Source organism: Pyricularia grisea, chromosome I, assembly GCF_004355905.1.
Source record: "Pyricularia grisea strain NI907 chromosome I, whole genome shotgun sequence".
NCBI classification, from domain to species: Eukaryota; Fungi; Ascomycota; class Sordariomycetes; order Magnaporthales; family Pyriculariaceae; genus Pyricularia; species Pyricularia grisea.
Genome location: NC_044973.1, coordinates 3,526,246 through 3,550,680, shown reverse-complemented (window position 1 = coordinate 3,550,680; position 24,435 = coordinate 3,526,246). Strand labels below are relative to the sequence as shown.

Here is a 24,435-nt window from a genome sequence, read left to right as displayed (position 1 = left end):
TTCTTTGTACATAGGTATATTTTTTGAGAAGCATATTTTAGTTGACTTTGGGACTGTGAGAACTCACCCCGCTTGCCACCACACTTTGTTGAACTTTTCGGTTTATTCAGGCACCTCAAGTCCAAATCAACATGATCACACCATTTATCATTCTGGACACTATGCTAGTTAGTAGGTAGGTCCAAGGGAATCTGAACAAAGTCAACCGTATCCACTATATAAACCTGCAAGACTCGATTATAAAAAACTGTAGATGAACCAATGTTCGAGGCAATGCCAACCCTCATTACAACGCTCATTAATTGAAGAGGGAAAGAGAGAGAGAGAGAAAAAAAGAAAAAAAAGGATCTAAGTAAGTGACATTCCGAATAAAAAGGGATTGAGAGAACAAAAGCTGTTTCGGTCGTAAAAAGGCTAGTGTCGTTGTCTTCACCTTGGTTGGCGTAGGTGTTCCACACCCAAGCCTATATACTCAAACATAACCGGTATGCCCTCGACGCTCAACCATGCGATGCCTGTAAATATTGTCAGTGACGAAAAAGAAGAAAATCGAAAGTATGATCGGGAGTTCTTACCAGCATAGACGACCAGCTTGGTCACCACCTCGACATCGTATCTGACACGTGGCTTTATAAGCTTCTCAAACATCTCCTTTTCCTCGAACTCGTCCTGCTGGCCAATGAATATGTCCATATCATCCTCGCCGTTGCCACCCTCGGCTCCAACGACAACAGTACCCTGCCCCATCTGGCTTTCGTAGTCGGCCAGAGTCCCTGGTGACTGGTTCCTTCGCCGACTCTGCTGGGCAGAACTAAGGGATGATGAAAAGGCAAAGCCATCTCCGTCTTCAAACGCGTCCCCGGAAGCGCCACCCTCCCGGCTGACCTCCTCCCTGAGGTTCCGCAGGCTTGGTTTGCTTCCAAGGCTGGTGTTGCTCCCTATGCTCTCCCGCCGCCTTCGCTCCCGATAAGCCAGAGTTTCGTACGCATCTGCCGCGCTTTGCGGCCCGATGCTGACGCTGCGGCCGCGGGTTCCCACACGCCGGATGTTGCGTACAATTTCAGGCAGGTCACTGACCGAAGGTATGACATTGTCGGTGTGCAGGCGGAGGAGGTCGGGGATGTTCTTGTACTCGCTCGCGTTGACAAAGAATCGTCGCGGAAGCGAAAGGCCTCGATCTTCTATGGCGCGGAAGATATAGGGGAGAATCTTGAGCAGCGCAGGCTTCATGATTTCGCGCCACGCAAAGATGACAATAATACCCGCCACGAGCCGTGCCCCCACAGTTGGCCAACCCAACTGAGACAGCGAGAAGCGATCGCTTGCCGGCCAGGCAAAGGATGAGTGCATATAATGCCAGAAGCCAACTTCAAGGCCCATCATGACGCCGGCAAAGGCAACACTGTCGTCGAAGCATGGGCAGTCATCTGCGGGCTCCGGGTGGATGCGCACCAGCACGATGATGGTCAGAATGAACAAGATTGACCCACGCCAGCCAGTGGCGTGAAGCCAAGAATCCAATATCGGACCGCAGTAGAACTCGATGAGTGCAATAAAAATGCCAATCAGACTACCGATTATCACATCCAGGAAGCCGTGCATGCCGCAGTATAGACGGCCAAAGACAATGGAGACTGCGTAGAAATAGCTCAAAAGCTCCAAGTTGAGTTTGATTGCAGGGGAAAGAGTGTTGGTTGGGTCGTGTAGCATTAGTATTCCAAGCACAGCCACGGATACTGCGTTGGTCGAATGTGTCGATGGAAAGCCGTACTCGAGGGCAGCCGATCCGGACATGGTAATTCGGTGGAGAGGGGGCGACAATGGTCTCGGGAGAGATAGGAGATCCTTGATGAAGCCTGTAACGAATACACCTGTTGCTAATATGTGGACAAGACTAGGACGGAGAAAGACTAAAGGTTAGCAGCCGCAGATAATGCCGTCGCCCGTGACATTCGTTATGCCAGCCCGTCCCACAGCTGTGTTTGCGCCTTCTTACCCTTTCCCGAACTCCATAAATCCACACCAAAACATGATGGGAAGCCCGATCATAAAGAATGTATGCGTCCCGAGGTTTGCAGTGATGGCAAAGTAGCTGTCGAGTGCGGGCGAGCGGATCTTGGACTGCAGCCAGGCGAGATAGGGTGTTTCCCATCGAATCAGGGGCAGCATCTTCTGTCGCACTGCATATCTCCATGGCGGGAGCGCTCGTTTGTCTGTAGTTTGTTCATGGTACAAACAGTCAGCAAGCTGTAGTGTGTGCAAACATTGCAGATATCTCTATTGGTGTCGTCTCCAGCACAGGGATGTTGCGCAATAGTGACATACAATGTCCCAAGCTACGCAGCCCCGCGTCGATACCATCACCGCTTCCCTGGACGCCTTCGCCCTCAGTACCAGCCTTGTCGGGCTCCGGCATCATGTTCTTCGATGGTCCATTGACTCCGATGGTTGGCAGCGAGGCGGAGGGTGGGCTCGAGCCCCGATTGTTTTGCTTCATGGCGTTGTCGGCCACATCAATATCGTCTCGAAGCGCGGTTGTCTGATTCGCAGTTGAAAGAACGTTTTGCGCCAGTGTGCCAGAGGCGTTTTCCCCGCTACTTATCGGGGCCGCTATGAACCTTGAATGATCCTGGTCAAACTTGACTTCTCGTGCAGCTTTGTCTGCGGGAGAGGTTTGGACCGAGAGGTAATAACTGTCCGTTTATTGAATAGATGCTCGGTCGACTTGCTTGCACAGCCGATTAGGAACACGATTGTCTGGAAATTACAGCAATTGATTGGAGTAATTTGCGCGTGTTCATTACTTGGAGATTTTTGACAACGTTGCATGCACACCTTGCAGAAGTGAAGTGTGGGTGGGTGCGGGACCGACCCCAGCTCGGAAACTGTGCTAAAGAACGGCAGGTCTGGGGCTTCTGTGGCCTGCCACCTTCTGGACCCTTGATGGCCCCCGCGCCCCTTGCTACAGTAGGAAGGTACGGTGCAGCAACCACAGAGAGTACATCTACCGACCGAGTTGAGTGTTTTCTCGGCTTTAGCGATTTGTTTGCGCGCGTATTCTCGTATCGGACACTGTCCGCGGGTCCCTTTTGACGCCCGGCAAGCTCTTACTAGTCTAGCAATCGGGCTTGTAGCCAAGATCAATCAAGCGGTGCCACAATCTCAACAGTATTGACGTAAATCTTACTCATTTACCTGGTTCGAGATCCGATTTGGATCTATCTACCTACACAGCCTTTTCTATCTTTAGATCTACACCGATGTATACTGCAGATCCACAGAAGTCTAAACTTGTTTAGTCTTCTGTACAACAGGACATTGATGAAGTACAGTATTACAATTTACTTGGATCAAGTCAATAATTGATACTCCTGGTTAATTTGGACTGACCAAGACAAAGTGACGAATGCTGTGAAGATGATCAAATGGCCACTACAAGAACGACGACGGGATCAATCAATCATGATCAGCATCATGTTAAACAAACTCCGGCATTCCATGCACCAATCGGCGCTCATACCGGTTGTCTGAAAGCATATCATCGTCTCGAAGTTACAGGCTGCATCATGCAGACCGCGATCACAGATTTAGGGATCGTGGGTAAATCGATGTACCTTACATATGCTGCACCCCAACGGGAGAGCCTTCTCGGTTGAAGAATCGCTTTGTAGAACTATATGCATGAAATATATCTCTTTTGACCTACAAAGTATAGGTATCCCTATTGTATAAGCTAGGTGACCTGTCTATAGTACATATTTTGTGCTTCATATCTTGTGATACTGATACCCGCCAAAGACATATGTCACAAGCACACTTTTCCAAACTCGTGGCTCTCTCCTCAATTCCTCACAGCCATACTCTACATCAGAAAATTTCCAACCGGATGCACCATCCTTTTCCACCATGCATGTGATTCTGGGGCTATTTTGGCTTTCCGAAGGCGTCCAGTCAATTTCTTTCTTTAGTTTTACATTACTTACACGATAATCCGTGAATCATAATAGGTTGGAAATTTCTTGTTGGTTACACAGCTTCCACGACGACCGCAACCAAGAGGCTCGTTAGGAGAAAAGAGAAATTTTGCAATTTTTCTCTCCTTGAATGACTGAGACTGACTGAAAAAGAAACAGTAAAGGCTAAAAAATCATAATTGTAATTATAAAGTAAAAAAAGCGGTAGCTGGCAACAAAACATTCATAGCTGTACCTTTCAAACATTCAGTATTTTATTCATAAGTGTTCATATTTAAAACTTTACCTTTGCTTCTTTTGAGTTCGTTGGCTACTGTCATTCAAGTCTAATTTACTAATGTCCTTACTGTCAGGCTTATCAGTCTGTGCAAATTTGGAGAAACTGTCCATCTGCATGATGTTGTTCAGTTCTTTGCTAGTTTCGAAACGTTCTTCTAGACTCTCGTCCGCCTTCCTACATACTAACTCCTTGTTTCGTATGCTCCATTACAACCAGCATTACTGACCCGACCTCAGACACCATCACCCATCCCGCGCCGGCGCCGAAGACTTTATGAGCCTCAGCTTCCTGGTCAACGCGCCACCTTTTGCGTGCATCGAGATGGTCAACGTCATTAGGAGAACGCCCTCGCGCTGGAGCCACATGGGCACGACTGGTGCTGCAACGTCATTCCCGTCAGCATCCGGATGAACCTTTTACAGGGGGTTCTTGGTAACTTTGCTAAGGGTCTGGGCTTTCACGGGCGGGTTTCGATAGATAATGTGTCCTTATGGTCTTGGAGAGACACGTTTTGGATAAGTCCATGGTTTCGGGTCTGCTTGCTGTGCCTTGCTCTTGAGGCTTTGATGCGAAACAGCGGAAGTTTGTTTCTATCTCTTGATATCCAAGTCGCTTTACTGGACCATACAGACTGTTCGTCTGAAAAGATTGGCCTTTTGGTTACGGGAAGATATATGGGGACATTGAAGTAAGGGCCCCTGAAAAAGGGGTAGTCACTTCTCGCTAGCAACAATAGTCCGTGCAAGTTGGGCCAATTTGTTTGAACTCAATGGGTTTTATGGAGAGTCATTCTCCATTCACTGTCAAAGTATGTCAAAGTATGTAAGCCTTGGGCTGAGGATTGACACTCAAGGATGAAAGCGACCCTTAACCAAACCTCTGCGCGCTTGCTGCCGACATTTCTTATGTGATGACAAGATCTGGATGTTGTAGAACAGCTGACCCGTGGAATTACTGATTTCATGGTGTCTGGTTATCAGGAGTGCTCAAAGCCGTTTTTGATCAGACCTAGCAGTTTCGCCGCTTCTACGTAAAGGACCAAGACTAACATGAAATAGCAATAGAAAGACATCGCAAGCCATATCTGATATTATGATGGAGGCAACAAGGCCTAAGATTTGCTGGCGCATTTGATATGGACAAAAACCAAGTATTAAGTGTAATTCTTTCCATAAATCCAACCAACAATCCAAATACCCAGTTACTTGATAAGTCACCAACAAAAGCTATACTCTCGGACTCAAGTAGTCTCGGCCTAGCAATTGTGTGAATGTTCGAGCAGCAAGCGACTTGAGAGTGTTCGGTCACTCCCACCTACGCTGTCACAAGTCCGCTGGGATATCAATGTAAAGCATCATGTTATTTCAATCCGAAAGAAAGACCAAAAGGGATGGAAGAGTCTGTTACAGCAGCAATATCACATCGGTTATCGCTCTCCTACATAGCAAAGGATTGTATCATTTCACACCAGAAACTATTCAGTCGCAACTTCATTTAAGAAGAAGGAGCTGGGCAGTCAAAGGCTCCTGACAGAAGACTACACCAATGATATAGCACCATTAGAGTCAAAGTCCTTCTCCCTCGACTTGAAAGTTCGTCAGGTCCGAGTTCACCCTTGGAATGCCCGTGACAGGATCACGTCCTAGTAGTCCAACTCAAAAAGTCTAGTCTCAACCGAGACACCGACTCAGAATCATGTTCGCAAATTACCTACTATTCATCACATGCCTTCTCGGCGCTGCCCAGGCCCTGCCCCAAGCGTCCAGCGACTCCGTCGGCAGGCTCATCGGACAGGAAGACATCATCAACCACAGCCAGCACGGCGTGGCCATTGACGGTGCCCTCGACCGAGCGTCCAAGTTTTACGCCTACACCAGCACCGCCACCGACGCCCCGGCGCCCACCCCCGGCCCGGGCATGGAGAAGTTGGCCGCGGCGCTGACCATCCGCATCACCAACGCGTGGCACTCGCCGATCAGTACCCGCCACGCCCGCAACGCCAACGCCCCGCCGGCGGTCGGCGGAGACGTCGGACCGGGAACGCTGGGCGTCTTCAGCATCGGCCAGTTCGCCGTGCCCACGCAGTGGGCCGGCATGGTGGCGGTGGTCGAGGCGAGCGGCTCCAACGCCATCGTGGGTGACGAGTCGCTGATCGAGGCTTCGTTCGTCGAACAGTTTGGAAATGGCGCCCTCGTTGACGTGGACGTTTCGTACGTTGACGGCTTTTCGCTTCCCATCACCTGCTCTTGCGGCGGCAACGTCGTCACCGGCTGCAACAGGCAGTTGCGGGAGCTCAATAGCTGCCCGGATGACAATGGCCACGGCTCGTGTCGGAACCCGAACAGGAACGGCGGGACCGGGCCGTCGCAGTTCTTTGCTCCGTGCAGGGGCGCGGCTTACACGTTCCCCAGTGACCACGGTGCCAATTCGAACGGTGAGTGCACAAGCGGCGTCATCGACTGCTGCGTGGGTGAGATGTGCCCTGGGAACCCATCCCAGCCAAGTTGAGCAATTGAGAAAAACACGGCAGACAGAAGGACCAATTGGAGAAAGGAAGTCTTGTTATATGAGGCTGGTGAATATCTATCTGTAAGGGTGCGACTGAAAGTTGAATGAGGGGATGAAGTGAGAGGGCTTGGGATATAGGTAAACAAGGAACGGAAAGAATCCAGCAGGTGCTGATTTTAGATAATTTGTGCTGCTGCTAGCAAGGAAGACTTTTATTGACATTGCTTTGCCAAAAGCTCGAGGGTGAAGGTAGTGATGAGGGAGACAAAATTCTAGGCCTGGAATTTATCTGATCCCCAGCAATCAAGTCTTTGTCTTGAGAGTGGCATATATTTCAGCAATACGTGTCAATGCGCGCGATATGGTGATGTCCAATATGGTGTTCGAGATCGCCCCTTTCGACGATGCTACAACACGTATTGTGTAAATATGCGCAGTGGTGGTGACGTTTGAGGACACACGTGAGATGGCTCCCAAATCGGCCCCACATTATTTTCAAACTTACCCCAGAGACCGACGGTATGCGGCTTGGCACTATAATATAGTGGCTGTAACGTCATGCGGGCCTCGGGTCAGGGATGTAGCTCTCTCAGACCATTTCCCCTCGAAGTCAATACAGTCTTCTCCAGGTTTCCATCGACATCACCACCTGCTACTTTCCCAATTCCGCCCATACACTCCATAATCCGCCAAAACAAACAAACCCCAGAAATCGAATGGCAAGAGTGTCATAACACGCAATAATGGCTCCCTTGGCCCCAATTGCAGCCCGCTGCGCCCGCCGCGTCGCCATCAACGGCTTGTTGAAGCGGTCTTGCATGCCGCGACTATATTCAACGGCGGGAAACACAACACAGCAGCAACAACAACAACAGCCTTCATACGATAACCGCGTCAAAATAGTCGAGGTCGGTCCCCGCGATGGCCTGCAGAACGAGAAAACCACAATACCACTTGCCACAAAGATTGAGCTCATCGAGAGGCTGGCCAAGACGGGCCTGACCACCATTGAGGCCGGCTCCTTTGTCGCGCCCAAATGGGTTCCGCAGGTAAGCTTCTCTCTCTTGTATACATGAATATCACAGCCGAACCTATGAGTTTCCCTTGTCACATCTTCCACTTTGAGCTTGAAGCTGACCGTTGCACATAACTCTTGCAAACAAAGATGGCCAACTCGAGCGAAATCCTACAACACATCCTCACCAACGAAGTCCCCTCCCCGAACCCGGTGACCTACGCCTTCCTCGCCCCAAACACAAAGGGACTCAACAACGCACTCTCACTCCTGCAAGCGCACCCGGGATCCTACAGCACCGAGCCGAAGCCCTCATCCCCTCCCGCCGTCGAGCTCGCCGTCTTCGCCGCGGCGACCGAGTCCTTCTCGCGCAAGAACCTCAACATGGACGTGGCGAGCTCGCTCGCGGCGTTTGGCGAGGTCATCAAGGGCGCTAAAATCGCGGGCCTGCGGGTGAGGGCCTACATCTCAGTCGTGCTGGGTTGCCCGTTCGAGGGCCACGACGTGGACCCGCACCGCGTCGCCGAGATCGCCACCAGCCTGCTCGAGATGGGCGCCGACGAGATCGCCCTCGGCGACACGACAGGCATGGGCACGGCGCCCCGCACCCAGGCCCTTCTGAGGTGTATCTCGTCCGCCGGCGTGCGGAGCGAGGACGTCGCCATGCACTTTCACGACACGTACGGCCAGGCGCTGGTCAACACGGCCGTCGCGCTCGAGCACGGCGTACGCACCTTTGATTCGTCCGTGGGAGGGCTGGGCGGCTGCCCCTACAGCCCCGGGGCGACGGGCAACGTTGCCACCGAGGACATGGTCTACTTCCTGGAGACGTTGGGTATGGATACCGGGGTGGATCTGGAGGCCGTTGCAGAGATAGGGTCTTGGATCACCAAGGAGATTGGGAAGCCGCATGACAGCAGCGTGGGCAAGGCGGTTATCGGGGCCAGGTCTCGGGCCGAGGGGGCAAATCTGTAATTGTTTGTTTCTAGTCTAAGGGGCAAGGGCAAATCAACAAACTCCAACAACTCAAGCATTGTTCGGTGTCAACCATTGTATTGGACGAGTGCCGATAATTCTCGGGGCTCTAGCTATGACTACATTCCTTTCGCACCTTTAAACCCCGCGACCTCAGAACCCTATCCTCCAGGTCCCTCAGGTTACTCCTGATATTCGGCACATGAGCATGGTCCTCACCGCCGTAGAGCAGCCACGCGTCGAGGCTCAACCTCAGGTACCGCAGCGCGCCTTTCTCGTCGCCCTTGGCCAGCAGTACCTGCGCCACCGTCTCACAGTACCCGCCCAGCTGAGGGGAGATGCGCTCGACCTCGACGATCTCCATCATCTCCTCGGCGATGGCGTGGACCTCTTCCGCGGTCAGCTCTTTGTGGGCGTGCATCAGCCGCCCGCGCAGGCCGCCCAGCCGCTCGCGGTACCGGTCCGAGAGGTCGTTCTCCGCGGGCGTCGAGCACAAGGCGCATGTGCAGGCGAAGCCCCAGGCGCGGATCTGCCCGGCGCGGTGAGATGATGGGAGGCCTAGGGGTATGTCTGCTTGGGGGGTTGGGTTTGGAGATGGGATCGGGTCTCGTCAGTAACGGGGAAAGTATTTGGTCGGCGAAAAGGGGGCTTTTGGCAGGTTCTCAGGGGTATCAGATGATGTATAGAAAAATGGGAAAATCCTACAGCTTATCGTGATCTCTTCCCCCGACATGATGTCCCGCATGGCACCGACGTCCATGGTCAAGTCGGACGGGTGAAAGCGGGAGAAGCTGTTGGGGCTGCAAGCATGATTTATCCTCTGAAAACACCACAATCAGCGCTCCTCTTGGAACGGCACATTCTAAACCCGCGCTTAAAGTTCTCAGACTCGAAGGGGGGCCACTTACCGCAATCTCCGGATACAAACCCATATAATCCCCATCCCCAACCCCGACCGCAAACGTATTAGTGTTGAGCACATCCTCAACAGCGTCCCCTCCACCATGACTCCGGGCCAGATCAAAGAACATCTCAGGCAGCGGAAGCCTCTCCACAGCAAGGCGCAGCAGCTCCCCATGCCCCGCCGCAACGTCGGCGATCAGCAACGGGTAATCAGCCATCAGGATCTCGCCGGCCGGGATGTGCCTCGTCGCCACCACGCCAAGCCCCTTGCCGGGCATGGGGACGACGGCGTACGTACTGCTCCTGTTGGTATCTGCGAGGACATCGACGTGAGAGGGAAAGGGTGAATGCCACGGCTCCGATAGCAGCGCGTCGGCCAGTGCAGCTGCCGCATCGGGCGTGCCGACGAAGCTGAGCCCGCGGCCGGCCCGGAACGTCGCCGAGGTGAAGGTGCAGTATCGTTGGGACGTTGCGTTGTCTTTGTCGACGCTGGCGACGCAGTATGGTGTCTGCGTCCAGGGCGTCGACGGTCGCCTGGTCATGGGGGCGGTTGTGGTGGTGGTGTTCACTGCGGGAGGGCATGATGCGCTCATCCGTGGACGCAGAGGACCGGGAGGGTTCCAGCGACACATAGTGGCAGAACTACTGCTGTTGGTTTCTAGTGTCTTGGAGACGTGGTCGATTGGCTCTGGTTTCACAAGCCACAGCAGCAGATACAGGCACGGTAGCCAGTTCCTTCTCGGCCTACTGGGGAAACCCATGTTGAGGGTCATCACAGTCCTTTCTGCCATTTTATTTGCTCTTCTGATGTTTAATTCTCCATCATCCACGCCTTCTAGATTCCCTATGCTGATCTGGGGACTTTTATATATCAACGTGGCACATGGTGACAACTGCTCTCTATTTGCAGTTTAATCAACACGAAATTCTCCGAGGAAATCCTACTGAAGTTGGCGCGCCTAATATACGTGCAGCCAGTTAACCGGCTTGGTTACCGAATTCGGGTTGACTTTTGTGTTTACCCGGAACCTGCAATTCGCATGACCATAAATCAGCTGGCAAGCTGATAGTTAATGAAGTAAAGATTAGTGATTTTGCGTTCTTCACTTGCGCTTCATTTATACTTTGCAGCACTCAAAACAACTTCTTGGACAGTTTAGTATTAAGTTTTTGTTATATTTGTAGGTAAAGAAGGCGAAAGACAAGCTTTTAAGCTCGGCTAGCAGCTTGGGCCTTATCACTCAGCCTTACTCTCATTCTGCACCCGTCCGCCGGCTGTGCGGTGATTTTAGATGCCTAGAAAGAATGCACGTTAACTTGAGTGCGTCTTCGCATGATTGCACAGAAAATCATGATTGCAGAAAGGGGATGAATATGAACTCACGTTGTAGAGCCTGTTGACAGTCTTATACTGCCCGTACGCATCCATCACATAGTTGCCCTTCTCGTCCCTGAAAAGTTCGCCCATACCAACTTTCTCAAAGTCGAACTTGCGCACAGTGCAAGCGAGGATGACCCTCATCTCGATGTTGGCAAGCTCCTGTCCTATACAGTTCCTCTGACCACGCTCGAATGGCCTCCAGGCCGAGGCCGGGATGGCGTGCTTCTCTCCCGCTTGGCCGGGGGCGGCTTCATTCAGGTCTCCGCCACTAGCCATTGATGTATCCGTGTTTCCGAGCCATCGTTCAGGCTCAAAGATGTTGGCCGTCTCGCCGTAAACTGCTGGGTCGCGTTGTATCAGGTAGTGACAAAGATACAGAATCTTGTCGTCCATGACGGGGGACATGCCTTGGCCGTTGGGCATCGTGAAGCGGAAGTTGCTGCCCTTGGGGGCGTACCTACCACTTCCAGCAGGCGGGTAAAGGCGAAGCGTCTCCTTCATGACAGCCGAGGTGTATTGCAAGCGGGCATAGAGCTCCTCGCGAGAGGGGCCCAGGAGCTGGTCCCTCACGGTGGCAGGATCCGTATCTGGTCCAAAGATTTCATCTAGCTCGGCCCGGATGGCTGCAAGGGCCCGCGGCGTGCGCGCGAGCTCGTACATGGCCCACTGGAGTGCTATACTGGTGGTATCGTGGCCCGCGAATAAGAAGGTTTTCATCTGGTCGCCTATCATGGAAATCAGAGGTTCATCTAGTGTTTCCAAGCCCTCCAAGCTGAGCGACAGAACACTGCGTGACCGGCCGATGCTCCCTTGCGCTTGATTCTGCTTTTCATGGCAATCTATAATGTATCGTCTGAGAACAGTTTCCATGCGCTTGCGGAGTCGCCAACGTATGAACTTTTGACGCAGGAAGAACCTGGCAAAACCAGGAGGCGAGGGATTCAGGAAGGTCTTGGTCATGGCCTGAAAGGCGTTAACCAGCTCGCTCTTACCCCTCTGGGCATCGAGATCGACATCGAGAACAACGGCGCCGATAATGTCAAAGGTGAGGTTGGTTGTAAGCTCGTTGAACAGGAACTCGTCTCCCGACCTAGCTAGACGGTCGAGGTGGTCGATAAAGTACTGTGTCTTATCCAGGATGCAAGGGAGCAGGCTGAGGAGGTGCTTGGGCGCGAACCCTGGGTTGAACCTCCGCCTCAGAGCCTTCCATTCCTCACCCTCCTTCCCCAACAATGAGCTTTCTCCGATGAGCGGCGCGATCTCATGCATAGTAGGCGACTTGTTGGTCGACCACGGAAAAGTCTTGGATGCGCGACTAGCCTGCTCGGCAAGTTCATGATTGGCGATCACAACCATGGGTCGGGCGAGGGGCCTCATGTCAAAGTTGAACATGGGTGGGTTACCCAACTCCTGGCCGATTTCTGAAAAGACGTAGTCATGGTGAATTCCAGCTGGTTTCTCGCGGAGTCTCTCACCAAGAGCTTTTAGGTGACCCCAGACCAACGAAGGCTTGAGCTGTGGTAAATCAGCGTGTTGAGAAAACCGGCGCCACCGGACATCTCTGTAGATGTAGACGGCGGCAAGGAATATTGCCGCAAGCCCTAGGGCGTAGACATTGGGGAGGGAGTTGAGCATTATGCCAACAAGGGCGACCCAAAAGGCCCTGGTTTTAGTAGGCAGGATAGGATACAGTGGCGTGTTTATCCCGATTCGATCATCTGTCGTCCAAAGTCTGAAGCCTTACTGATGTGATTTCAATAGTCAATAAGACCAAAGAGGAAAGTAGGAGATGAGAGAAATCAGATGGGATGGAGACAAATCAGATGGCAGGTTTGCGGGAAGAGTGGTATTTTTTGTAATATTGGTAAGTTAGGTATTCTACCTCGGCACAGTCTAGACGATAGAAAATGAAGAGAAAAGAAATGAAGGATGTCGCAGATCCCAAGCAGGCATAAATCAAGGGCAAAGGGGAATAAAATGGAAGGAGTTAACAACGCAACGCCCAGGCTGCAAAACAGATCCCCATGCTGTAAGAATTGGAAGGATCCGCCACTCATGATCGGGGTCGGGGAAACTTGGCCGGGCCCCGTATGTTCCTCACAGAACAGTAGGGTACCAAAGTACCTAGGTGGGTAGGTACTGTAGTTTCCAGGAAATTTTTGTTTCCTCTTTAGGTTCGCCATTTCGCTTCTTTGGTGCTTTGTTTCCTCGTAGGATGGAACACGTTCTATTCGATGGGCCGCACTTCTTTGTCCCGAGCGGGGGACTTACGGAGTGCTGGCTTTGACTGGGTTCTTCTTGGTCTGGGATGGAGGCTAACAATGTTTCTGTGGATCATTTTTGCCGCCAGCGCCGGGAAGTTGTACACCCGAGATCTGTATAGTAGTATGGGTGGCTCCCCCTCAAATCAGCTGGAGTGGGGTGATGCAAATCCCAGACCGCCAGGCTGGTATTGGAAGGTGAGGTGAGGTGGATGGACTTGGGGAGGGGTGTGTTTGTTGGCTGTGTGAGTGCTAAGTAATGTTTCAAAATGTCAATTACCCAATACTGCCATCATGGATGCAAGCCACGAGCACATACCGCTGCAGACCGCTGCTGCATACCGCGCTACCTACATAAAACGGGCAAGGTAGGTAGCTACTTACTGTAGAGTAGCCTGACGGTCGTCCATCTGCTTCGTATGTATCTTAGGTAGTATAGTATCTTGTTTTTTCTTGGCCACGGGGAATTCAACGGATGGAATGAATTGGCGCAATTGATGTACGGCGGGTCGGCTAATCCCTGCATGTCGCTCGGATTTTGTTGGTGTCGTACCCACTCCTCCAGCATTGTTTGTGCTACCAGCAGTTGAGCTTGAACCAACCAACGGACAAGAAACATTGGGATTCTGCAGCTTAGTACAACATGGAACTCTGTACTCAGAACTTTACTAAGGTAATCACGACAACAAAATCATTAATGCAACCTCGATTATGAAATGGGCGGATTAATCTTGTCCGAAAGTCTCCGAAATGTTTACGGATTACGAGATCATACAGCTCAAGGTGCTATACTCGCCGCTTCTTTGACATCAAACAGTTACCCCGTTGCACATCAAGTGGGCCCAAGTCTATGGTATCCGTCAGTACAGCACATGAGCGACGTTCCGGGCCCGATGAAAATTCATTATACCACTCTCGGAGACATGACGATCCAAACCATTCATCCCAATAATTGAGACATTTAACATTAATACTTATTTTTAATACGTATTTTTTTTCACTATCAATTCGAATACGGTCTCATATCAGCATTCTTCAACGCCGTCAAGTGGCTGCACTGCTTTCCCTCAAGCTCAAAAACCGTTTCTTCCTTGCTGTTGCCTAGTGCCACACCATCATCACGCCCAGCCCGGATCCCTTCCTTCCGGGAATCCCAGCCGCCGATAGATGCACCTCTAGCACCACCATAATCACCAGCAGACAGCTCCTGCGGTCTCGATGTATCATCCAGTTCATTAATCTCGGCCCCCTCCAGCTCCGGTTGCCCAGGGATGCCCTTCTTCTCGTCCGGTAGCATCTCCCCAATCGGCATGTTGGCCCTGCGCCTCTGAAGCGCACGGCGAATTCAAAAAAAAAAAAAAAAAAAAAAAGCAGCAGGCCCGTGATTATAAGCGCAAAGGCCCAGCCTATCCCGATGCCTACTTTTATACCCAGTGTCAATCCGCCTTGATCACCGCTGCTGTTATTTTTGTTGATAATGCTACTATTTCCGCCTCCACTGCCATCGGAACTTGAAGGCAAAGGAGTAGACGTCCCCGTCTCCGATGTCATACTATATCCTCCTGAACCACTGACGCCACCGCTGCCGGGACGGTCTTGAGCTCGATAGTTGAGTTGAATCAGCGGCGTGAATAATGTTTAAGTTGATACGACACCACGGCCGGGGAAGTTGAGTTCTCTTCAATCTTTCAGGACGCCGTCGACGCATTGCACCGTTGAAAATGTCGACGATGTCGCGACCGCAACGCACGTCTGGGCTGTTGTGCTGGTTTGCCACAATGGTGCTGATTACGTTTCCACTACGTACTCACGGTTTGTTTGAAGGTTCAGAAGCCGTCATTTTGTCAACATCCCGTCCTTTTTTTCCCCACTCCCTTCTACATGTCTTAAAAAGCTAGGTGATAACAAATCCCAAAGACCATTAATTCTCTTGGTATTTGTCTAAGTCATTTCTTGGGCGTTGTTCCGCCTAATATTGGCCTGTTTTTCTTCACAGACTATGCTTTTTTGCTACTTTTTTTTGGCATTTGTGTGGTTCACAATCCTCCTAATCGCTTCAACCCCCTCCTGTATCCAGGATTTAGACTTTTTCGTAGAAATCTGTGGAGGTCGACCGGCCCAGATTTTTCATACCCATCTGATAAGACTGCGGCCAGTTTAATTTTCAAAGTAATTAGATCCTTTATCAACCATTATATTAACAACTGTATAGTAAAATTTAGGAATAGTGACAATAACTAAAAGTCCAAAACAAATTGTGAGACTAAGAAGCGAGTGAAGATTGATAGTACTCATCATATGTAATACACTCGGTGTAAACCTTAACGCCTCTCTCCTCACCAACATGCTTGCATTTGCATGTTTCTTTGTCATGACAAAAGCTCTCCTCGCTTCTTGTCCATTTGGCATAGATGATCTCTTTGTCCGTATGAAACCCTGTCATAATTTTGAGTCTTCCCCTGTCGTGGCGATTGTAACGTGGCGTGCAATCAGGACCAAATCTCACTGTGACACCCGTCCAAAATCTAGAACCAAGCCAAGTATTTTTTGAATTCGAAGCAACTGAGCCTGTCCAGATTTTTTTATATTTGCCCACCCAAGAATTGTCGACTTCCTGTTGAGCTCGGAAGGGCCTATGACGGTCCCCAACATTTTCAAAAACGGTAATTGGACACCATTTCCAGGGGACCGGAAGTAGGTTATTGGAGTATTTTCGATATATTCCAGGCTCTTTGAAGGGAAATCGCATAAGCAAGGGCCAAGTGTATTTGCCCTCGTACGGATCATCATCTCCTCGGGTGGCTCCAGAAGGAATCGGTGGTTGATGATCTGGGTGAGCCCAATAGTGTCCAGGACGGCTAGTGTATTTATTTGTGCGATCTCTTATATTATCCCAATCAGGCATATATGTGGCCGAAATTGTAGCGGCATTTCCTGGGTTCTTCGCGAGAATGTCGACGTGTCGCTCCGTGGTGCCGATGGAAAAAAGGGCCGTAATGGCAGCAAAAATAAGATGAAAATTCTTTTGCATCGTGATATTGATATGTCGAATAAACCAAGGTGGTTGAAGACAGAAATATTATCGGGAAAAGGAGGATAAAGAAACCAAGCGTGAACGATTCAGGAAATTGAGAATTGGAACCAAACGAGAATGGTGAAATGCTGGTGAGGAGAAAATAAATTTGTAATTCGAATATCAGGCCATCGCACTTTATGTAAATTTACAAAGCTCTGTTTAGTCAAGAAGGGTTGCTCTCCTATTAATAACCAGTTTTTAATAACAATATAAACATAGATAAGTTGGCTATAATAGCTACAAATGTAGTTGCTATCATGTTTCGATTTTAATTAATACTGCATCGACGTTAATGCGCACATGTATTTTTAATACTAGTAAATTATATATAGACAGATGAAGAGACTAGTACACTCACTACATATATAAAACTTGCCAATACAGCCAGGGTGGCTAAAAAAAGGTCCTTAGTCATTTAGTCAAGTCATAATTAAATTATCGATGCTGAACTGCACATCCCAACCGGCAGTCCCGCCCCTCCACCGCACTCGCGCCCGTCGTGTAGCCCTCAGGACACTGGTACCTGGGGCTGTACAGACCCCAACCCATCATCACGCCCGGGAACGGGGGCGTCACTCGTTCGGGGTGGTGGCCAGCAGTCGGTCCAGTCGGGGGCCTTGCGGTCCGGGTTTCAGGACTGGCCATGCCAGAGCGGGGTGCACCTCCTCGCCTCGTTGCAGTCGGCCATAGGGTACGTGCAGAGTGTGAGCGGCCGCCACGTCGTCGTCAGCAGACCGGTCCACGGCGAAAGGTATGAGGCCTGGTGTGCACATTTTTGCTGTGTGTTTTTTTTTTTTTTTTTTTTTTTTTTTTTTTTTGCTGTCGCCGTTTCAAAAGCCACAAAAACAACTGCCATCTTCACAATCAATTCCCAGTTCAGTTCTGGAGTGATATGGAACTATGATAACGATTCAACTACGACAATGGACTAGCAACCAGACCTGGAGAAAAAACCCAAGCCCACAGGTGTTGAGGGGCAGACATTCATGGCAAACGCCAAGCCAAGAGGGCGGTATTGTGTCACGCCTTTTCGGATTCGTTTTTTCCTTGCACGGCATAGCTTCACCCATCAATCCAATCGTCAAAAAGTCATTTGTGTGCCACTGGAAAAAAAAAATATGGGCAAGTAGTGCAACCGGGCAGAAGATATTCATTTTTCCTCGCCCATACAGAATTTTGGATTGGTGACGCACCATGACATCGACCATCGCGGTCACGATCCAATCAGCGTCATCGTACCACCCATCATTCGGCAGAAATGGAAATTCCGACTATAGAGGAGAATGCCGTTTTTATTAGGTGTGGCAGCACCCACTACCAATCAATTCGGTCTTCAGCAGTACTGGTCTCGGAATATTAACATCAGACCTCCGCTCAACTCGCAGAGAAACACAAGGAGATTCTCATCATGTTTGCTCATTCTCACTGCGAGACAAAAGACAAAGTGTTCGTTGATACCCAAGGCTTCCATCCGAGTTGAATCGAGTACAAGTAATCATCTTTGGCCGGCCTGTCCACCAGCTTGAACTCTTCCATCGGAACTCTGACTATGTCTAGCCGTAACTCGCCCATATAACCGTCTATCGACTTCAGCTCGACCAATTTCGGGAGCGGCCGGTGAAAGGAAGAGAGCTCCGTCTTGAAAAACTCGTCAATGCCCCGCTGGCGTTGTTCCCGCAGAAGGCTCAGCGCTACTTGGTACAAATTTGACGTCTCGGGGATGATGGCACAGGAAAATGCCGGCTTTGGGTCGTCGTCATTGCCGCCGCTTCTGGTGTCTCCGCGATGACTCACTATCAGCAGAAAGTGGAGGACACTCGGTCGGTTGCCACTCTCGTTTGTTCCGGGCGAAGGGTTAAGGTCGATGCTAAAGTCGAGGTAGATGCGAAAGATGCCGGGCCCGCCGTCCAGCCGAAAGACGCTGTTGGCCTGGTCGTAGACCTCGGGCGGCGCAAACGCCTCCTGGAGCCGAGGACCGCCGAGGATCGGGCTCGGTAGCCACAGGGCTCCGGTGTACTCTGAGCAGATCTTGCGCGAGAGGTAAGGGCTGACATGTGTCGGGGCGGTGAAGTAGACCTCTTGTTGATTCTCCCCGATACCGGTGTCGCATGTGTAGTGCGTCGTTCGGAACCCTGTTCGAACGTGGCCCTTGCTGGTCTGTCTGAGGAGGATGACGATACACAAGCCCGCTGTCATCTTGCCCACCAAACCACTTTCCAGACACTGCAGGCGCAGCGACAAGTTCTTCGGTGTCCTTTTCATCCACGGTTGCGTCTCTTGAACGATCGAAATCCCATCTTTCTCGATCGGCTGATCGCCATAAATCAGAGGTAAGTTGGTCCTCAACGCTTTACTCGTGATGCTAAATTCCTCGCTCATTGGTGCCCAAAGATGGTATGGCAGAGAGACAATGCTCCTACATGCATAAAATTCAGCTGGGGAGCTAGCGAAAATGCCTCTGAATTGTTGTGTTGTGTCATCGCCGTCTTCATAGTCATCGTATGGGTGAGGCTCATCTTGAGCGGTCCAGGCAAGAAGGCTAAGATCGCGCGTCTGATTCAAAATTTGTTCTTGCAGCCTCATAAAGGCTTTTTGGCCTTCGCCATATAATAGTGGCATATTAAGATCGAACAGACCCATCAGGCAGTATGCAACATCCTCATCCCGGCTCGTTCGTCTTCTCGCTGCCCACGACATTTTTCTGGCCACGGGCAGTTCGTCCAGTCTCGTCTCTCCCGACAGGACAGTGTCATCTATGTCGGTTATCGAGGACAAAAGACGCAGCAAACTCCTCTTGGTACCCTTGAAATTCCATCTTGCGTCGTAAAATTCGATATTCGATGGTGCTATGAGCTCCTGGAGAGTCCAGCCCCGGGTGAACCAGCGGCAGGAAGCCCACCCACTCTCATGTCCTTGAGCAAGGTCGGAAAGAAAAACCAGACAGACGGTTGCATCCTTGTACCATCTGAATATGGAGTTTATGGCCTCTGAAAGCTCTGCGCCGTTCTCCTTGTCGATGCAGCAGGTGTCGACCCATGCATATTCAAGGCCCCGGTCTCTGGCAATGGAGCACGTTTTGGAGATCTTGGCAAACCCTTTTCTAGACTTTGCTGTGCCCAGTTCGTGGAACTCTTGAAATGTAACTTCTTCTGTTTCCCATGTGTGCGAGAGGATGGCGTAGGGGACCTTTTTGGGACTGGTAAAGTATTCCAGTGCCAAGGTCTGGGTGTTGATGAGCCACATTGTACCCAGTGTGAGGGAGTAAGAAGTGGGGAGATGTGTTTGTGGAACGTGGATTAAACCTGGTAACACAAGATAGGTAGTTACACGAAGTGGTATATATATTTATTATCACGTCCACTACAAATTTCTACCTTGTTTCCCATCGGAAGATGGAGAAACCCAAGAGTTTCATGGATTCCAAGGCCACCCCGCCCAAGAGGGGTAAGCAGACCCTCAACCTGGAGATTGTACGGTATCAACGGCTATCGACCCCGATTTAATCCATATGGCAGCCTTGTTTGGGTACCTATATTGTCTGCTTTCGGTTGTTTAATTATTGAAACACCGATCTATTAATAGTCCCTTTTTTCGATTCTTCTCGGCACCAAAAATAATAACTGGGTAGTGTTATTTAGTTTACTGATTGGAGAAAATGCACAATGATTTCGTTTGACGGAATCTTTTTTTTTTTTTTTTTTTTTTTAAGAGAGGCTGCTCATCTTTTAATATTTGAAAGTCTGGGAGATGTGAAGCTAATATATTACAAGCTTAGAGACCACTTACTCATCAGCGTTCTTATTAAGCAGCCACGTTTAGTAGTCAAGTTATACTTTTACCATAGAAAGTCCGCGCCGCACCGAGTACTTGTCAGCCGTGGAAATAGGTCAATTTGGAAAACAAGCATGTGTATATACATAAATAGGTAAGTGTTTGGGCATATAGATGTTGAAATCACGTAACTCTCTTAATTAAACGTCAGTCCCTGACCCTGTAAAGGCCGGGGCAGGGGGGTTCATTATAACAGTATTACGCAAAGGCGCTCAGCATTATAAAACCTTGACCGTTTTCCGCAGAAGGTGGCGCTTATATTAATTATATATACAACAATGCGGTGATGCAGCGAATATTATAGTTTTAGTCGTAACTGGGCTCGGAATAGCCTCGTCTGGGCAAGCGCTGTGAGATTTCACAGGGTGGATTTTCAAAGTGACCGCTGACACTGCTGAAAGTGGCTGGTTGGTGGTGTACCTACTTCATCTATCTTTACACTTCCTCATGCTATATTTGACCTAAGATTCCCTCAATGAAAAGCCTGTCTTGACCCCCAAAGCGACCGCTCAAGGTTTGCGGTTACATACCTATGCAGCAGCTATGCATATAGTTCAGTTGCCAGTGACAACCGTGACCAGCCATCGAATAAAGAGAGAAACTGGTATCGTCTCTAGGTATGGTATACACGATAGATTTCCCTGAAGGAAACTCTCGTGTCAGGACAGGGAATGAGTATGGGGATGGGCATACCTTAGGTACCTAAGGTAGGTAGGTACCTTACCTAGATAGGTACCTAATGGTCAGTAGTCCCAAGGCAAGGTGGTGAAAGTGGAAGGCGGTTCCCAACTCCTCACCGCGGTCGGATCATGCTTGATATGAAAGGAAAGAAGTAGCACAAGGCACGCGACTTCGCCATTTGAGAAAGACCGCTCTTTTATCGCACTTTGTGGGGAGCGGCTGCATCGAGACAAGCAACCAATACAACACAGAGAGACTAGACCCAGAGACTTGCCTCGAGCATAAACTCGGTCTAGTAAAGCGGTTTCTGTTGCCTCATGCATGCATGTATCTATTTCTACAATTTAAACACAAACAAACTCAAAAACTACTACACATATAAAAAGGCGACCTCCCCCAGCTGGGTTTGGGGGAACTGGCAATTCTTCTGTTTGATCGACCATACAAATTCCACACCAAGTCCTAACAACCTCTGGCTAGACTACATCCATTCTTCCATACTTACTGCTCCCGACTTTCTGGTACATTGCACCACACAGAAAGATAAGAAAAACACAGCCTCACCCATCGTCGAGATGTCGGATCAAAGCATTCCACATTTCCGTCCCGCCACGCTTCCTGGCCAGTTCCCAGAGAGCGATGTTCGTGGCGCTGCCGCCAGAGAGGCCGCAAATGGCCGTGAAAAACATCCAAGCTGGGTGAGTTACAGAGATGGATAGTTGATTCGTTCTGGGGAATGACAATTGCGCAACTGCACCACGCGACCCAAGAGATACTAACAACTCATCTCGCAACCGCAGGAGCAGCAACGCAGGGAGAGAAGGATCACACAGGGCCAGGCAGACACAAGGCCAACAGAGAGACTGGGCGCCGAGCAGCAGCAGCAGCAGGATGAACAACAGCTTCGGGATGAGCTGGATGTCCTCAACAGCGACGACGAGATCAAGCGTCAACTCCGGCGTTACATGTGGACCTTCGACGCAGCTACCGCGGGCGACATGATCATCTCCGACGCGACCGCCCAGGCTCTCCGGTGCCACGACTTCGACCTTCTGGGTCTCATAATCAGGGTGTGTGCCCTGACTGAGACGGTTGCAAATGCCGTGGAGGCTGAGCGTGGCCGCGGCATGACCCCAGTCACGTCACCCTTCACATCTCGTGCGTCAGTCGAGGTGATGCCGGGCTCGTCTCATGCAGCTGTCGGTAGCAGCAGCCCCAGCCCCAGCAACAATGGCTCCCGTCCACTGGTGGAGATTGTACAGATCCAATCTCTTGAGCCTGTCGCTGATTATGCGCCGGAGAGCACGGGGACGACTGAGACGCCGCCGTCGCCGATTCCCGTGAAAAGGGCCAGGGCCAGGAGGATGACAACCCCGGCCGCACGTGGTCCGGTTGTCACGCGATCGGGCAGGACGGTCAAGCCGGCTAAGAGGCTGGGAGATTGATTAGAGAGAAAACGGGGTGTATCGGCGCAAGGGTGTCTTTCTTCTACATTGTATTATCGTTTGCACTGGGTGTTCTGTTCTGGGTTGGTTGTATTTCTACACTGGAGTTCGGGCATAAAAGCATTATACCCTGGCCAAGGCAAAAAGACATATTGTCTGGTCTAACTATTTCCGGGTTTGGGACATGATGGGGGTTCTTATTTTCTTTTGAGTCTAATTGGGGGGTACCTCTATAGTAAGCTTTTAGACTTACTCAACTTGTCTGCCATTCTGTAAACCTCCTCCTGGAAGGCTTCTGTGAGATTGCGTATGGGAGAATCACCCGGCGGGAGACACTGCGTCCCAAAGACGCCATAGACACCAGCTTCCCGATCAATAAACTATAACGACCCTGAAAGTCAGTATTTTCAACAAGGACCATAACAAATAAAGGGGAAAAAAAGAAGCTCCTTACCCAGCTCGAATTAAACATGCCACTCCATATCAAGCAACCCGGCCGCCTGTACGCGTGGCTATCCCCATCAACCAGGAGCCCACCCAGGCCCCAATCATACTCATCCCCCTGCGGCGGCGCCACTCCACTCAACCAGTCCGCACCGGCGAGCAAATCTCTCAGCGCCGTCTTGCTCGCGTCCCACCGGCCCCGCAGCTGCGGCTCAAACAGCAGCGCCGCCGTCTCCGGCCGGAGGAGGACGCCGTCGTCCAGCGCGAGCGACCGCAGCAGCCTCACAAACGTCTCCATCGTGCCGCGCATGCCCTCGCCGCCAAACGCCGCCTCGGGCGCCGGTGGCGCGGCAATGTCAGGCACCCCAACCATCTTGCCGTCTGGCCCGCGGGCGCTCGTTGCTACGTTGTTGCCACTGCTGGTGGGTTTCGGGAAGTAGCTCGGCATCTCGCCCTCGTCGACCCCGAGCGGCGCCCAAACCGACCGCTTGACGTACGCATCCAGCGACTCCCCCACGGTCCGCTCGAGGAGCAGCCCGGCCCAGTCGAGCCCGGGCCCGTAGCACCACCCTCGCCCGGGCTCAAACACCAGCGGCACGCCGAAGCGCTCCTGCACCCTCGCCCGCCGCTTGGCCATGTCGAATCCTTCCCCGCCCGCCTTGGCCTGCCTCGCGTAGTACGCGGCCAGCGGGCCGGGGATGAAGGGGTACTGCAGGCCCGAGGTGTGGCACAGCAAGTGGCGGAGGGTGATGGCGGCGTGTCTGGGGACTAGAGTGTGCTTGGCCTCGCCGTCGTCATCATCGTCGTCATCACTGCTGGTGGTGGTGGTGGTGTTGATGACGGGCTGCGCCGCCAGCTCGGGCAGCTGGTCGGCCACGTCGGCGTCGAGCGAGAGCCTGCCCTGCTCGACGAGCTGCAGGATCGCGACCGCCGTGGGGAGCTTGGTCAGCGACATCCAGGTGAAGACGCTGTCTTTTGCCGACATGGGCTGCGGCTGTTGTTGTTTTTGTTGGATGTCGCCGGCGCCATTGAGACTTGTGTTGCCGAATGTTTTGCTGTAGTTGAGTTTGCCTGAAATTTCTGTGCAGGGTGTTCCACGAGAGAGGGGGGATGGTGCTTTTTGTTAGACCTTTCCTTGTGGCAGAGAGAACAAAAAGAGAAAGAAGAGAAAAAAGAAGAGATATTATCACAAAGGAGTCTAATGTTGTTTACCCGTCTTGTCCCCCGCAATGAGCACCAGCCCTGGTGCAACGCCCTCCTGGACCGCCTTGTCAATCAACTCATAAAATGCTGTCATTGTCGCTGCTAGTGGTAAATAAATGGGTTAGGTATTCTGTCGTATATCCAATTCGTGTACAGTTTAGTTGATTAAAAAATATATAAAAAAAACAGGGCAAAGGTTGAAAGAAAAATAACCGCAACTATTTGTGTCTAATGAGCCCAATCCTAATTGATGCTCATGCCGGTTCGGAATGCCGGCTGGTATCAACAACATCGAGGACGCACTTACAGCTTACCCCGCCCATTTCTGCGGAACCAAACCCAAGTGCCCACATGGACCACCCAGGTACCACCTGCTTCAAGTCAGATATTCTAGACGTAGAACGGCGTGTTAACCGTCCAGGTGCAATCAAAGTGGCAAGAGAATGTGGAGTGCAGAC

At 51.1% G+C, this 24,435-nt stretch overlaps 14 protein-coding genes across 14 annotated transcripts; 6 read left to right on the top strand and 8 right to left on the bottom strand.

The window, feature by feature from the left end:
- Window positions 1–263: 263 nt before the first annotated feature.
- PgNI_06132 (uncharacterized protein) lies at window positions 264–2,740 on the bottom strand. Its single transcript, XM_031126159.1, has 4 exons — window positions 2,326–2,740; window positions 1,997–2,213; window positions 576–1,894; window positions 264–515 (listed from the first exon to the last, which is right to left on the bottom strand). Exons 1-4 carry the CDS (start codon window positions 2,495–2,497, stop codon window positions 430–432), a joined length of 1,794 nt encoding a protein of 597 aa, XP_030983107.1. The 5' UTR covers window positions 2,498–2,740; the 3' UTR covers window positions 264–429.
- A 336-nt stretch (window positions 2,741–3,076) lies between these two features.
- On the top strand, window positions 3,077–3,659 carry PgNI_06131 (uncharacterized protein). Its single transcript, XM_031126158.1, has 2 exons — window positions 3,077–3,326; window positions 3,401–3,659. Exons 1-2 carry the CDS (start codon window positions 3,322–3,324, stop codon window positions 3,654–3,656), a joined length of 261 nt encoding a protein of 86 aa, XP_030983261.1. The 5' UTR covers window positions 3,077–3,321; the 3' UTR covers window positions 3,657–3,659.
- A 712-nt stretch (window positions 3,660–4,371) lies between these two features.
- Window positions 4,372–4,665, top strand: PgNI_06130 (uncharacterized protein; the record flags this gene model as incomplete). The annotated part of the gene is made up of 2 exons (XM_031126157.1): window positions 4,372–4,376; window positions 4,491–4,665. The coding sequence occupies 2 exons, from the start codon at window positions 4,372–4,374 to the stop codon at window positions 4,663–4,665; spliced, it is 180 nt and encodes a 59-aa protein (XP_030983262.1).
- A 1,284-nt stretch (window positions 4,666–5,949) lies between these two features.
- PgNI_06129 (uncharacterized protein) lies at window positions 5,950–6,762 on the top strand (the record flags this gene model as incomplete). Its single annotated transcript, XM_031126156.1, has 1 exon — window positions 5,950–6,762. The coding sequence occupies one exon, from the start codon at window positions 5,950–5,952 to the stop codon at window positions 6,760–6,762; it is 813 nt and encodes a 270-aa protein (XP_030982470.1).
- A 601-nt stretch (window positions 6,763–7,363) lies between these two features.
- Window positions 7,364–8,846, top strand: PgNI_06128 (uncharacterized protein). The gene is made up of 2 exons (XM_031126155.1): window positions 7,364–7,811; window positions 7,928–8,846. The coding sequence occupies exons 1-2, from the start codon at window positions 7,506–7,508 to the stop codon at window positions 8,750–8,752; spliced, it is 1,131 nt and encodes a 376-aa protein (XP_030982469.1). The 5' UTR covers window positions 7,364–7,505; the 3' UTR covers window positions 8,753–8,846.
- Window positions 8,847–8,861: 15 nt separating this feature from the next.
- Window positions 8,862–10,446, bottom strand: PgNI_06126 (uncharacterized protein; the record flags this gene model as incomplete). The annotated part of the gene is made up of 3 exons (XM_031126153.1): window positions 8,862–9,322; window positions 9,458–9,572; window positions 9,661–10,446. The coding sequence occupies 3 exons, from the start codon at window positions 10,444–10,446 to the stop codon at window positions 8,862–8,864; spliced, it is 1,362 nt and encodes a 453-aa protein (XP_030982471.1).
- On the top strand, window positions 8,961–9,531 carry PgNI_06127 (uncharacterized protein; the record flags this gene model as incomplete). The annotated part of the gene is made up of 2 exons (XM_031126154.1): window positions 8,961–9,293; window positions 9,460–9,531. 2 exons carry the CDS (start codon window positions 8,961–8,963, stop codon window positions 9,529–9,531), a joined length of 405 nt encoding a protein of 134 aa, XP_030982472.1.
- Window positions 10,447–10,801: 355 nt separating the features above from the next.
- Window positions 10,802–13,217, bottom strand: PgNI_06125 (uncharacterized protein). Its single transcript, XM_031126152.1, has 2 exons — window positions 11,040–13,217; window positions 10,802–10,951 (listed from the first exon to the last, which is right to left on the bottom strand). Exons 1-2 carry the CDS (start codon window positions 12,669–12,671, stop codon window positions 10,865–10,867), a joined length of 1,719 nt encoding a protein of 572 aa, XP_030982474.1. The 5' UTR covers window positions 12,672–13,217; the 3' UTR covers window positions 10,802–10,864.
- A 1,083-nt stretch (window positions 13,218–14,300) lies between these two features.
- Window positions 14,301–14,609, bottom strand: PgNI_06124 (uncharacterized protein; the record flags this gene model as incomplete). The annotated part of the gene is made up of 1 exon (XM_031126151.1): window positions 14,301–14,609. One exon carries the CDS (start codon window positions 14,607–14,609, stop codon window positions 14,301–14,303), a length of 309 nt encoding a protein of 102 aa, XP_030982473.1.
- A 240-nt stretch (window positions 14,610–14,849) lies between these two features.
- On the bottom strand, window positions 14,850–15,137 carry PgNI_06123 (uncharacterized protein; the record flags this gene model as incomplete). Its single annotated transcript, XM_031126150.1, is given in 2 exon segments — window positions 14,850–15,096; window positions 15,109–15,137. 2 exon segments carry the CDS (start codon window positions 15,135–15,137, stop codon window positions 14,850–14,852), a joined length of 276 nt encoding a protein of 91 aa, XP_030982476.1.
- Window positions 15,138–16,945: 1,808 nt separating this feature from the next.
- Window positions 16,946–17,146, bottom strand: PgNI_06122 (uncharacterized protein; the record flags this gene model as incomplete). The annotated part of the gene is made up of 1 exon (XM_031126149.1): window positions 16,946–17,146. The coding sequence occupies one exon, from the start codon at window positions 17,144–17,146 to the stop codon at window positions 16,946–16,948; it is 201 nt and encodes a 66-aa protein (XP_030982475.1).
- A 649-nt stretch (window positions 17,147–17,795) lies between these two features.
- Window positions 17,796–19,616, bottom strand: PgNI_06121 (uncharacterized protein; the record flags this gene model as incomplete). The annotated part of the gene is made up of 1 exon (XM_031126148.1): window positions 17,796–19,616. One exon carries the CDS (start codon window positions 19,614–19,616, stop codon window positions 17,796–17,798), a length of 1,821 nt encoding a protein of 606 aa, XP_030982477.1.
- A 1,844-nt stretch (window positions 19,617–21,460) lies between these two features.
- Window positions 21,461–22,330, top strand: PgNI_06119 (uncharacterized protein; the record flags this gene model as incomplete). The annotated part of the gene is made up of 2 exons (XM_031126147.1): window positions 21,461–21,583; window positions 21,686–22,330. 2 exons carry the CDS (start codon window positions 21,461–21,463, stop codon window positions 22,328–22,330), a joined length of 768 nt encoding a protein of 255 aa, XP_030981764.1.
- Window positions 22,331–22,485: 155 nt separating this feature from the next.
- Window positions 22,486–24,187, bottom strand: PgNI_06118 (uncharacterized protein). Its single transcript, XM_031126146.1, has 3 exons — window positions 23,987–24,187; window positions 22,785–23,854; window positions 22,486–22,710 (listed from the first exon to the last, which is right to left on the bottom strand). The coding sequence occupies exons 1-3, from the start codon at window positions 24,069–24,071 to the stop codon at window positions 22,561–22,563; spliced, it is 1,305 nt and encodes a 434-aa protein (XP_030981765.1). The 5' UTR covers window positions 24,072–24,187; the 3' UTR covers window positions 22,486–22,560.
- Window positions 24,188–24,435: the final 248 nt, after the last annotated feature.

What these genes read in the sequence shown, in the direction of transcription:
- PgNI_06132 (XM_031126159.1), bottom strand. Translation starts at nt 2,497, where the DNA reads ATGAAGCAAAACAATCGGGGCTCGAGCCCACCCTCCGCCTCGCTGCCA. An exon ending in GCTGCGTAGCTTGGGACATT is followed by an intron (nt 2,214 to 2,325) that starts GTATGTCACTAT and finishes AACAAACTACAG; the next exon opens with ACAAACGAGCGCTCCCGCCA. An exon ending in CAAGCTGGTCGTCTATGCTG is followed by an intron (nt 516 to 575) that starts GTAAGAACTCCC and finishes CAATATTTACAG; the next exon opens with GCATCGCATGGTTGAGCGTC.
- PgNI_06128 (XM_031126155.1), top strand. Translation starts at nt 7,506, where the DNA reads ATGGCTCCCTTGGCCCCAATTGCAGCCCGCTGCGCCCGCCGCGTCGCC. An exon ending in CGCCCAAATGGGTTCCGCAG is followed by an intron (nt 7,812 to 7,927) that starts GTAAGCTTCTCT and finishes TTGCAAACAAAG; the next exon opens with ATGGCCAACTCGAGCGAAAT.
- PgNI_06125 (XM_031126152.1), bottom strand. Translation starts at nt 12,671, where the DNA reads ATGCTCAACTCCCTCCCCAATGTCTACGCCCTAGGGCTTGCGGCAATA. An exon ending in CTGTCAACAGGCTCTACAAC is followed by an intron (nt 10,952 to 11,039) that starts GTGAGTTCATAT and finishes CATTCTTTCTAG; the next exon opens with GCATCTAAAATCACCGCACA.
- PgNI_06118 (XM_031126146.1), bottom strand. Translation starts at nt 24,071, where the DNA reads ATGACAGCATTTTATGAGTTGATTGACAAGGCGGTCCAGGAGGGCGTT. An exon ending in CATTGCGGGGGACAAGACGG is followed by an intron (nt 23,855 to 23,986) that starts GTAAACAACATT and finishes CACCCTGCACAG; the next exon opens with AAATTTCAGGCAAACTCAAC. An exon ending in GCATGTTTAATTCGAGCTGG is followed by an intron (nt 22,711 to 22,784) that starts GTAAGGAGCTTC and finishes GGGTCGTTATAG; the next exon opens with TTTATTGATCGGGAAGCTGG.